General features: G+C 40.2%; 1 protein-coding gene across 7 annotated transcripts in view; it reads left to right on the top strand.

Moving 5' to 3' along the window:
• cadps2 (Ca++-dependent secretion activator 2) overlaps positions 1–13,552 on the top strand; it is a 144,132-nt gene that overhangs the window by 121,508 nt on the left and 9,072 nt on the right. For 6 of the 7 annotated variants that reach the window (XM_044125649.1, XM_044125648.1, XM_044125647.1 and 3 more), the window contains one exon: positions 10,914–11,021. In XM_044125649.1, the coding sequence (XP_043981584.1) occupies positions 10,914–11,021 (108 nt within the window). Of the gene's footprint in view, positions 1–6,315; positions 6,393–10,913; positions 11,022–13,552 lie in introns of all 7 variants that reach the window. The other variant, XR_006371388.1, reaches the window with a different exon arrangement.

Genomic DNA, 13,552 nt, shown 5'->3' with positions numbered 1-13,552 from the left:
ACATACATACATGCATACATATACACATGTATGTATGTATGTATGTATGTATGTATGTATGTATGTATGTATGTATGTATGTATGGGCTGCTGTTGCAGTTTTTTGAGTCTATTTTTGAGTCAAAAAGCATCATAATTTTAAAGGCTTGCAACTACCTTGCTTTCTTACTGAAATGTCTCTCCCCACAAGCAACTTTCATAGTTAACTTGCAAAATGTAGCTGAAGAAATCCAGACTGCAATATATAACTTTAATAAAAAAATAGGATTTTGTCACATTTGTTAAAGTTGTGACCTTGCTTTTGCCAGTTTGTTATGAGAGATAATCTGTGAAAACAACCAATCTCCTCCACCGTCTCCCTGAACTACTATTGCTAGCTAAAGTAATGCAACGTTCCGACCAATCAGAACCAACCAGAACCAGTAGGACAGCGTTAGCGCTGTCAATCAACCTCATTCTCTCACTGCTAAATATACTGAGGGAGAAACAACTTATCATTACAGGAAAACCGTTTATCTGCCATCATTGGTAGGGTGACCAGACGTCCTCTTTTTCCCAGACATGTCCTACTTTTCAGACCTAAAAAAATGTCCGGGGGGAATTTCAAAATCGTCCGGCATTTTGGTCAACTGCCTCAAAACACATTACATAGCTTACAGTGCATTGTGATTACATTGCCACTCCGTTCCACTACTCCATTCCAGGTTTCTTTGTATGGCAAAGAAATCGGTAGCCACCCCCCCGTCCAATAATTTGTGTAGTCCTGTGTGTGCAGTACTTAAGAAACACAAAGTAAAGATATCTAAGATATCTAGTAAACATATCTAGATCATATCATATTACTAGATATCTAGGATATCTAGTAAACATATCTAATACCATCAGATATGATGGTATTACTCCAACCATCATATCTGTTGTGTGTCAGGCAGTCATGTCAGATTTAGTCAGTTTGCAAGTGAAGAACTGTTGAGTTTCCAAGTTAAAATCTGAACCTACTATAATTTTTTTAACGTCAAATTCTTAAATTCCAGCTTGGAAATACAAATGTAGTTCATCATAACTACTTAGAAACTGTTGGACTATACTATAATAAAAGCCTGCAATCAAATAAAATGTATGAAAGCCCCTGCTTTTAGCAACTTTAAAAGCCTTCAATCTTTAGCCTCTATTAAAAATTTATTAGGGTTTGAGGAAACAATTAATGTTGCACAGTTCATAATTTTGAAGTTGAATTCTGACAGAACATTAATAGAACTTTCATAGCAGTAGTGGAGTAATATAATTGTGGAATAAAGCAGTATAGAACCAGTATGTTTACTGTACAAGTTAAACATGTTTGGTTGCACTTTGTTTTGCTGCAAATAAAATTTGAATCTGAATTAAAATTTTATTTACAAGATAGAAGAAGCAAGCAATAAAAGTAGATGGAAACATAAACAATTCATTATTTTCTAGCTGCTAAATGGTCATAATTAAAGTAACACTGCATTGATGTTGGTTAGTATATTCTAATCCATAGTGTCTAAATATCAAATGTGGGAAAGTTGCATCAAGAGACAAAACCTGAGCTGAAGAGTGGCAGCACAACCTGCGACCCCCAGCCTACTCCTCCCCCAGCCCCTCCCAATGCTCTCTGGTTCCCATCCAGACTTCCTTCCCAACTGTCTCCTCCCATGAAATTATAGTGTAACACCTACCTTGGCCTGTTGGTCTTTTGTATGAAGGAAACCTGAAGCAGGTAAGCCTCTTTGGGAATTAAAAACAAGAGTTGAAGTCTCTGAGACCCCTCACTGTGCTGCACCACCTCCTTTGTCACAAAAAGAACAAGCTGTCTGCATTTTACTTTTCACTGCATTATAATACATTCCTTCCTATTATTTTCTTAAAAATGAAATCCCCATATAATTTTATTCTGATCTCATTAGCATTAAACATCAGCGTAGTTTGCAGCTCTGAAGCAGTTTAACTTTGATGGCACATTATTGATTGGTAATGAAGACAAACAAACAAAACAAAACTCTGCACATGAGAAGCAGCATATTGACAACATAAAAATGTGACCCATGTAGAAGACGTAGAGTAATAGCATTATTGAATAAATCAGAATAGAATCTGTATTTTATTCTAGAATTGCACCACTCAGGGTGGCAGCATGGTAAAAATTGATTTTGTTTTGGACAACTAGTCCTTCTTGTTTTGTATACTGTATAGTTGAACTGATTTTTGGCAGTATTTTTCAGATTTTGCTATTTTGTTGTGATGCTTAACCATAGCAACAGAGTGGTTTGCAACATGAAGAAGCTGATTAGCAGCTTGACTTATTACAACAGCTGAAACCAGAAATCCCAAAGGAGTTGAATAGGAGGCAGAACAGGAACAAAGATGAGAGAAGAGGAGAGCTCAAACCATTTGAATTAACAACAACCTCTGGAGTCAATAAAGCATTTTTGAATTTGAATATATATAATGGGTAATGTGAGATTGTTAACTAACAAGATGGATGAACTTCAAGCCCTGACAAGTACAAAGAATGTTGGAAATTCAGCATCATGTTTTACTGAGACATGGCTTCAATTCAATTAAAATTCAAAGTTCAAATTCAAAAATACTTTATTAATTCCAAAGGGAAATTAACTAATTAATTTAGATAGTTCAAAGAGTAATTAAATAGGGTGATGGCTGTTGGCAGGAAAGATCTTCTGCAACAGTCTGTACTGCGCTGAATCTGAAGAAGCCACTGGCTGAAGATGCTCAGTATTGTGATGAGAATGGTCACGGTTGTCCATAATTTTTTTGGTCCTATGAAGAATCCTGCTTTGCATAGTTATCTCCAAAGGTTCCATGGTCGTCCCCAGAACAGAACCAGCCTTCTATTGAGCTGTTTTAGGTGATTCGGCTTGTTGTCTTGCTAGAAAATAGATTTTATGTTCTACCTTTACAAGCCTTCTAGGGCCTGCTGCTGAAAAGCATCCCCACACCATGATGCTGCCAGCACCGTGCTTCATAGCAGGGAGGATGTGTTTGGTTATCAGGCTATTGAGCCTTTAGGTCTCTGACTCTGATGTAAGTGAACAAGCACATATAAGGACCCCCTGCAGTCTGCTTGTTGCCGTGGCATCAGCATTGATGATGCCATCATACACCAAACCCACTGTCATCTGGACAAAGCAGGCAGCACTGTGAGGATCATGCTCTTTTATTTATCCAGTGCAACTAACACAATTCAGGCTGAATTGCCGATGTTTTCTGAATTTCAAAATATACCGGGTAACCACAAAATTCTAAAAGCAGAAATCCTGCTATCAATCATCCAATATGTACACATCTTCAACATCCTCGACAGACCATATGGACAGACACACGATCTTCCATTTCCCCCAGGAATCCACTGTGTATCCAGCTGCATATGTCCCATCAGGGCAAGAGGGCTCTCCTTTGCCCAGTCTTCTCATGAAGAAAATTTGATCCATTGCTTTGAGAAACCAGCTGCCCAGATACGTTATTTGCAATTCAGAAGATATGTACAGAGACGCTCCAAAATATTAAGAAGTCAGCACAGGACAGAGAGCAGAAACAAGGTAGATAAGAGAGGGAGAGTGGGAAGATATTATGTTATTATATTATTCATTCATCAAAGACATACCTGGAGTGCTGCTTTGATTTCATCATGCATGTTCCTTTAAATCTCCTGCAGCAACCATTTGGACTGATTAAACACTTGCCCTCACCAACCCCTACCTTTTTGAATCTGATCAGAGCTGCAGTCTTCAGTCAAGTCTCAGCCTCACAAAGCACCCTTCTCCACTCCTCCCTTACTCAGTTCCTCAGACTAGCAGCAGCAATTAGCGAACACCTGTGCATCTGCTGAGCTGATCATAGGAACTACCTCTTAGTCCAATGCTTAGAATGGTTGTAAATGGTATAATAGAGGAGCACTATATGATGAAAATGCAGTGTCAGAACGATCAAGAGCTTCTTAAAGAAACAGAGGGCAATTTTTTTAAGTTTGATACATGCAGGAGTTTTATCATGGCTGAAGGTAACATAGTACTTGTCGATCACAATAGTTTCAGTTTTAGGTTGCATCATTTGCTCTTACTGAGTTGTTGACGAAAGCTAAGTGTCAGCAGAATAATGTCCAATTTTCAAGTTCGGCCTGGGAGGATTTTACTGATTCATTACAATGTCCAGGTTATTGTCCTTATTTGAATGACCACTAAGCATCCTTAAAATGATGGGAGTGATGCTTGGAGTACGGCAGCTTTTCTCTTCCTGGAGCTGCTGGTTCAGAACGATCGGTGGGGATGAGCACAGCGGGACAGACTGAACACTGCGGGCGGCTTTGGTTTAGAAGCGTACCTTTACGGACGAACCAGAAAATAAATTTCATGTTATCCTGGTCGCAACAAATGGATGGCGAAGTGCATTGTGGCAGTACATGGTTGGTACATGAGGTTATGTGTGTGATGACTGCAGGAGTCAAATCCCATCGCTAATGTCTGGGCAAGGTGGGAGTTCATCTGTTAAACTCACTGAAGATGAATACATAAACCAAAAGCTGGATTAAAGAGATTTTTTACAAGCATATTTGTGAGCTTGCCTGCCGCTGCCAGTTTAACAGAAGATTTAACGTCCAGGTGTGAAAGGGAATGAACTGCATCAAAAACCTGCCGACACCAACTAGGAGGGACCAAAGGCCAAGGTTTGCCAAGAAATGGCGTGTTGCCAGAAAAAGGACAAGCAGTTCCCTATCAAAGTTGCTATACGTTTTTTTTGGCATCCTGGAGTTTTCTGTTAAAAAATGCGAGGGGTTGCCAGGCACCATCCACCCATTGCTCACAAACTGCCCCAACTACATAATCAGAGGCATCAGTTGTCAGAGCCACAGGAGCCACTGGAGCTGGATGGGCCAAAAGCGCAGCATTAGCCAAGGCCTTTTTGGCATCATCGAATGCCTGTACACTCTCAGGGATCCACTCTATCTGCTGGTTTGTCCCCCTCAGGTGGACAGTTTGGTAGCAGTCGATTTCAAGAATCTCTTTCAGTTTCAACCCCTGTTCCTGTGAAATGAAGCCATGGTGGCCAACTTATTAAACTCCCTAGTTGTTACCGGTAGGTATTCCAATTGTTTTGTTTGTCGCTGCTGTTTAGTTTTTCCTTGGTGTGTTTTCTTTTATGTCCTTCTGATGTTGTTTCACATGTTATGTGTTTTTGTGTTTGTGACATTCTGTGTGTTGAGCAGGGGCCTGTTTGGCGGATACAATGTATATATTTCACACCCGAATGTGTACTCTTATTGTGAAGGTGAGAAGGTGAGGTGAGAAGACACTAACGGTTGTACTTCATTCTAATTTTGGTTTTGAGTGGAAAACATTTAGAATAAAACAAGACTCAAATAATTTTTTCGTCTTTTTCTGCTGACTTTCACAAATTGAATATAATTTCAGATTTTTGTACAACTTTTCTTCAGTTTGTAACAATAAGTGAGGTATTATTGTTACGAGTTAATTTTCTAGACTACAAAAAAGTTATTCTTAGGGATGCTCAAATGTGAAAAAGTGGACTGATGCGTATATCACTATCGTTATATCGATGCATATATTACTATCACATATTGACTATCGTTGATATGCAATAGTAATACTGCTGTTATGTTAGATTTACCAGTGTTTTATTTATTTATTTTTTTATCTGATTACTTGGTTAATCGTAAGAATAATTGATTACCGTACTAAAATATTAGTTTACAACAGCCCTAGTATATTTTAGAACAAGAAAAATTGTTTTTAATTGCAGTAACCTGTGAACGTGAACACAACTTTCACCTGGCAGAAATGAAATAAGGTTGAGCATGTGGTACTATGCAATTACCAGGTATTTTCACTGCGTTCCTTTTCTGAAAACTAGTCATTATTCAAAGGCCTCTTCCTCCTCCTGCCACTTCACTGCTTTATCCCTCCATGTCTTTATAGAACAGGAATGTTTCTGCATGGAGTTTCTTTGTATGTCAAATGTTGATGAGTGTCTGGGTGTCCTTTATCCGGATGCAGAGGGAATTACTGGTATTTAGCTTCACTTGAAGAACACACGTAGCAAACAAAACAAGCTAAGTGCAGAGAAGAACAACGGATTTGGCTTATTAGTATAATATGTGCACTGGAAAGTCTTCATTATTCAATTTATATTTAGTATAGTAGCCAATTTATTTTAGTCCAACATCATTGACTGAACTTGATCTGAGCTCCACTGTTCAGGTTGTCTGTGTGTGAAAATATGAGATTTTAAAAATATGTAGTTTTTGTGTGCACTCAGTTCTGGGTCTGGATCTTCCTACATGAATTACTGCATCAATGCACCGTAGCACATAGGAGATCAGCCTGCGAGACTACGTAAGTGTAATGCACAGACAGCGCCCTACAGGTCATCTGCTTTGTTGGGTCTGGTTTCCCTCACCCTTCTCCTAATAATACTCCAAATATTCTGTAGGTAGCTCAGGTCAGTCAGGCACAGGAGTGAATTCTGCAAGTCAATGACTCAATGCTCTGCTGGGTTTTACTTTGAATAATTAATTGAACATAACTTGCTGTTTGATAACTAGGATCAATTGGAATGTTTGTGGTTGATATAAAAAGTTTTTAAGTTCTTTGAGATGACATTTGTCAAGCAATGGTACATATATAAACTGAATTGAATTGAATTGGCACCTTTGGTTGTGTAGGTGCTGCAACCTCCTAAACAGCAAAGATGTTATATGGCACAGAGATTGGCAAAATAAAAATGAATAACAACAGAACAGTTAAAGTTAGTGTATGTAAGTTTTATTTAAAAAACATGCTCCTTTCATATTTGCTAAAGTGGTCACAATGTTGTAACAGTATAATACAAGACAGAAAATATTGATCTTTTCTGCCTTCTCCCAGTGCTATCTACAGAAATATACAACTGTCAGAAACAACCAATCAGAGCGCTGTCAGTCACTCTTGTGTACTGCTCACACCCTCACCACAATGGAGCCTGTAAGGACTACGAAGGCCAATTGGCATGGCCACCGATGACAATGGATAAAAACCTTTCTTGGAACATTAAGTTGTTTTTCTGCAACTAGCACAATGAGCAGTGAGTACATGAGATTGAGTGACTGCGCGAAGACCCTCCTCCTGGCTCTGATTGGTCAGGAGCGGTGCAATTTGTTCAGGAAAGAGATCAATCTTTTCACAGATTATCTGTCTAAAAAACTGTCGTGACATGCTGTTTTAACAAATACGTAAAAGCTTATTTACAACAATTTTTTGAAGTTACATGCCACAACTTTAATGTCAATAAAACAGGTATTTATTTAACAATTATGGCAATCCAGCTAATTCCACAACAAAAAATTAGGTAAACTTTGCTCTCCACAGTCTCCAAGTCTAAAACAACAAACAAAATACTCCCTTCTAAATAAAAAAATAAAACACAGCTCCATCTATAATAAAACAACAAACAAGTACAGTGCTTGATCTCTATATCAAACCACAAGACAGGAGAACAAGAGAACGTAACAGAAATGGCAGAGAATTCCTACTGGCTTCCACTGCAAACTGACACACTTGCCTCTTAAATGTTCACATTTACTCAAAAAGAAATCATGGCAAGCTGCTCAAGTCTACAGCAGTTCCAGACAAGATCACTGCAGCTCAAGGCCCAGGGAAGAGGGGGTGGGCTCTTTGAGATGAATGAAGAACAGCAGCACATCTCACTTGTTGCAGTAAGACAAACCTGCTACAAAGAAGAAAGAATTCTCACATAAGGAGAGCTGATGGAGGTCAGGGACTGTAACAGTGGGCAGGTGCCAGGTTCTGCTGCAAAGTGAAATCAGCATTTCAATAAAGCTTCTCACAAATAGCAAACACAAAAAGCTAAAATTTCCTTGTGGATGACTGTTTTGACTGTGGACTTTAGTAGACACAGTGGACCGACACCAGCACAGTGCGCTGCAGTGTATGTGTATGAGAGGGCCGGGGGATGGAGGTGAAGTAACTTGGGGGTCTAATCGTTAAAATTTTTGCTATGTGTCTCAATGGGGTAATGAGCAGTAAAGGAGCTACAGTGAAGTCAAATGTGTTACACTACAGAGGTGTCTGTCTGCCTTCAGTTGACAGATCATTAGCTGGTTACTGGAAGTGATTGGCTGCGACAGACTGGCGACCTGTCCAGGGTGTACCCCGCCTCTCGCCCGGAACGTAGCTGGAGATAGACACCAGCAACCCTCCTGACTCCATTAGGGACAAGGGTGAACAGAAAATGGATGGATGGATGGATGGATGGATGGAAGGAAGTGATCAGGATGAAATACCAAACATTTCCTGTGCTCAACAGGAGTGTCTGATGCCTGACTCTTTACTTTCACCTTTTATTAAACTTCAGTCCTGCATGTTGACCAAAAATGTAGAAGCTTCTATATCCCCAAAACCCCCACAATTACATCACTGAATGATTCCTGCCCTGTTGGACTCAATCCCATAATGATGAAATGTTTTGAGAGGCTGGTGAAGGTGTCATGAGTTGATGGTGAGGCAGAGGCAGCAGACCCAGGGTGAGATGAACAGGATGGTTTAATTATGAAGAAAAGTCCAGGCAGCACAAAGGAGCAGATGCAGAAGCTCGCAAACAGTAACAACAGGTACTGGACATACACGACGAGGCCCCGACGAGGAACAAAGAACAGAGGTGGGGTTAAATACACAGAGGGTAATCAAGGAGACAAGAAACACCTGGGAACAATCAAGGGGACAGCACAGAGACACAGTAACTCAAAAATAAACACAGAAAAGGAACAGATCCTGACAGAAGAATTGCATCATCTCAAAACTTCCCTCCTCATTTCATCCGCTCCAGTTTGCCGACCGCTCCAACCACTACATAGAGGATGCTGTTTCCTCCACACTGCACTTGAGCCTGAAACACCTGGAGGAGAAAAATACACATGCTGTTTCTGGACTTCAGCTCATCATTAAACACAATCATCCCCCAACACCTGGTGAGCAAACCCTCTCCCCTTGGGCTCAACACCCCCCCTATATCCCCCCCTGCTGGACATCCTCACAGACAGACCCCAGTCTGTGAGGGTTGGGATAAATGCTTCAAGGGTCATCTTCCTCAGCGGCTTCCTCAGGGTTGTGTACCGAGCCCACTGCTCTTCATCAGGGTGTGAACCTGCCAAACCAGGTTCAGTAAAAATCATGTCATTAAGTATGCAGACAATACAACGGTGGTGGATCCCATCAGGGATGACAACAAACTGGCCTACAGAGAGGATCTGAAACATCTGGTGGATTGGTGTGATGCAAACAATCTAATCCTGAATGTCAACAAAACAAAAAAAAAATTGTTGTTGATTGTGGGAAAAATTATTCAAGTCACACACCACCTCCTCATCAATGATGCTGCAGTGGAAGCATCATCACTGACACTTTGACCTCGTCCTTCCAAACCTTTGGTATGGAGAAGAAAGCTCAGCAACTTCTGCACTTTTTATGTCGGATGAGATGAGCAACCCCCCCTCCTCCCATCCTCACCACTTTCTGCAGAGGGACAATAGAGAACAAACTGACCAGCAGCATCTCTGTCTGGTTTGGAGCATCTAACACTTCTGACAGGAAATGTGTGGAGAAAGTGGTGAGGACAGCTGAGCAAATCATCTGGATTGAACTTCCTTCCATCCAGTCATTGCCTATCCAGGGCTCAGCCAATCACAAAGACCCTTCCACCCTCACTATGGTCTGTTCTCTCTGCTGCCCTCTAGGAAAAGGTTCAGGTATGGGGTACCGGGCCCTTTTATAAGCGCCCACCTTACTGCAGACGCTGCTCCAATCCGTCTGTCATTGACAGTACCCGTCCATCATGGTGAAGAGAGAGCTGAGTCGATTTACTGGTCGATCTAAGTTCCTACCCTCATCTCTGGTTATGAGCTTTGGGTCATGACCGAAAGAACGAGGTCGCGGATACAAGCAGACGAAATGGGTTTTCTCCATATGGTGTCTGGGCTCTCCCTTAGAGATAGGGTGAGAAGCTCGTTCATCCAGGAGGGACTCGGATTAGAGTCGCTACTCCTTCCGTCGAGAGGAGTCAGTTGTGGTGGCTCGGGCATCTGCTCAGGCACGTCCCACCATGGGGAAGACCCTGGACACGCTGGAGGGACTATGTTTCTCGACTAGACTGGGAACTCCTTGGGAAGTCATGGCCTCCCTTCTTAAGCTGCTACCCCCACAACCCGACTCGGATAAGCTGAAGAAAATGGATGGATGAATGGATGGATGGAATTTATACAATATATTTATACTGTAAATATATTGCATATCTTTATAAAATAATAAATGTATTATTATGTATTTATTTTGTTATTGGAGTCTTGTGATGAAATTTCTTTCAATATGTATATTTTCAAATGCACAATTAAATAAGATTAAATATGTATGTCTGAAAATAAGAGAACAGTAAAAAGCTACATTTCTTGACTGTCTCAATATGCTTCCAAGCAGCACTTTTTGCATAAACTGGATGAGACCACCGTGATGTCACATCGTAGTTCACCCACCATTTGAACACATCGTTTAACATTAAACCATCTGCATTGATAGAGACATTGTGAATGACCATATGACTGGAAGATTCTGTTGGCCATGTTTAGGTCTAAAGACCAACACATGACCTCACCATGTGCTGCGTAAATCTGTGCTGGCAGGTTTCTCTGTTTTCATTGCTGTATGTTTTACAAACTTCTCTCTAATTTCTAAGCTTACTGGCTCACATTGAGTATGCAAGTCATTATGGATTAATGAAATAGCTCAACTGCATCAAACATTTCCAATATTACACAAGTTGTTGCTGTGAATTTCGGATAAGACTTCTAATGACTGTCTGCTCTCCAGAAACCAGGAATGGATCTGGCGGAAACCTACATTATCTTTGTTCGACAGAACCAGGACATCCTTCGAGATCATATCAACGACGAGGTCTGCATTGAGAAGGTCTTTGATGTGAGTTCTTAGCATTACAGAAAAATACTCTAATGTATTCTGATTATGTTTTGTTTTAAAACAAAAATATTTCAAAGCATTCTTTTTCTCTTACATCCTGTTGTTGTCATATTGTTTACAATATTCCTTTAAATGAACATAAACAACTAAGATCTGGGATTTTGTTCTTTTATTTTAAGAACAGTGCAGTGTTTCATACACAAGAAGAGAGAAGAAAGGAAGCACTGAAACATTTTTCCATAGAATGAAGAACGTTACTAGTTTTTTATCATGGTACATAGTTTTTATTTGTTCAGTTTTTGTAGCTGAGCAACGGGGATATTTTACCTAATAAGAAATATTTAGGTATCATCTTAAACATGATAAAGCCTATGCCTAATTTTCCTATACCGAAGCTGAAGAATTCAAAACAACATATATGACTCCATGCTGGGAAATCAGATTACTGTCTGAGTCAGATTTCTCACTCGGTCTGGCATTGGGAGTGACCTCACCATATTGAGTCTCAGATCAAATACAGTGGGGTGAAGAAGTGCTTGACCTCTCCCTTAAAACTCTTTAAATAGTTTAAATATAAATCAATGACAACAAAAATAAGCACAAAATGCAGTTTTTAAATGAAGGTGTTTATTATAAAGGATGATACAAATAATACAAACCTGCATGGACTTGTGTAAAAAAGTGACTGGTCACTAAACCTTAAAACTGGTTGAACAACTTTTAGCAGCAACAACCAAGCGTTTGTGACATTGTGCAGTGAGTCTTTTCCAAGCATCTTTACAGAATTTTTCTAATTCAGCCACATTGGAGGGTTTCCAGCATGAATGACCTTTTTAAAGTCATGCCACAGCATCTCAACAGGATTCAGGTCAGGAGTTTGACTAGGCCACTTCAAAGTCTTTGTATTGTTTTTCTTCAGCCAATCAGAGATGGATTTGCTGCTGTGTTCTGGATCACTGCCCTGCTGCAAAATCTAAGTTGGTTTCAGGTTGATGTCACCAACAGATGGGTGGACATTCTCCATCAGGAGGTTTTGGTCAACAGCAGAAGTCATGGTTTCATTTAGCATAGCAAGTCTTCCAGGTCCTGAAGTAGCAAAACAGCCCCAGACCATCCCACTGCCACCATCATGTTTTTCTGTTAGTATGATGATCTTTTTCTGAAATTTGGTGTTACTTTTACACCAGATGTAACAGAATACACACTATCTAAAGAGTTCAACTTCTCTCATCAGCCCACACAATGTTTTCCTAAAGTGTTGGGGATAATCAAGATGAGTTCTGAGAAAGCTAAGTCCAGTCTTAATGTTCTTTTTCCCAGCTGTGGTTTTCACCTTGGAACTCTGCTATGCATGTCCTTTTTGATCCCTGTCTCTTTTTTATGGTACCCTCAGGCATGACCTTACTTGAGTGAAGTGAGGCCTACAGTTCTTGGATGACATTGTGCTGTCTTTCTCTGTGTGATGTTGGTTGGTTGTCCACTCCTGGGAAGCTTCACCATTGTTCCATGTTTCCACAATGTGTGGATAACGGCTCTCATTGTGGCTCACTCTAGTCCCTAAGCTAGAAAAGGGCTTTGTAATCCTTTCTGCATAGGTGTCAGTTACTTTCTCTCATTTGTTCTTGAATTTCTTTGAAGGTAAGCATAATGTCTAACTTTTGAGGATTGTTTAGTGTCCTTCAGTTTGTCTGGCAGGTCCTGAGTAAGTGATGTCTTGACTAAGAACAGGAGTGCCAGTAGTCAGGCCTGAATGTGGCTACAGACAATGAACCCATGAATGATAAATTACTATTATGCTTTAAACAAATGCTTGATTTTGTGTTTACTTTTGTTGTCTTTTACTAATAATTAAATTGGTGTGATATAGTGAAAAATGTAGAAAGTCAGGAAAAGTAAAAACTCTATTTCACTCTACTGTAACTCTCAACCAGCCGCTTGGGAGCAAAGACCAAGTTCCCAACAGTTCATCAGGAGGAAATTGAAGCCAGCTCTGAACTGAGTGATGTTTCAGTTCACCTGCTGAGCTACAGCTGTTCCACCACAATGACTCTGGATATCCAATACATCTAGCAAAGATCTGTTTTCTATGGACTGTCTCGTGTAATCTGTGTTCAATCAGCTTACTTCACCATAGTTCCAGAAGAGATCATTTCTGCATTAAAGTGGAATGGCTTCAAATGTGACAGTCTCTAATACATGAATCTGCTTTGACCTAGTCCATCCACGCGTTGGATGTTTATCTGGTTCTCCTGCTGGAAGATGAACCCCCTCAGGTCTTCTGCTCCAGGATTAATTAACTCCATCCATCCACCCTCACATTAACTTCAACATGCTTCTCTGTCCCAGCAAAATGATGCTATGGTTTGTTTGTAGGCCAAAATATTTCATTTTGGTCTATTCCGAGTAGAGCATTTTTTTCCATGTTTGCTCTGTCTTCTACTCGGCAAACCGCTACAGAATTTCTTCAATTTTTTTTTTGTCTCTCTTCCATTTATCACACTCCCCTTGGCTGCTTCAGAAGAGATTACTGG

This window comes from Gambusia affinis, linkage group LG08 (assembly GCF_019740435.1).
Source record: "Gambusia affinis linkage group LG08, SWU_Gaff_1.0, whole genome shotgun sequence".
In the NCBI taxonomy this organism is placed as follows: domain Eukaryota; kingdom Metazoa; phylum Chordata; class Actinopteri; order Cyprinodontiformes; family Poeciliidae; genus Gambusia; species Gambusia affinis.
The sequence above is the reverse complement of the archived record's forward strand: the minus strand, read 5'-3'. Positions and strand labels throughout refer to the sequence as shown.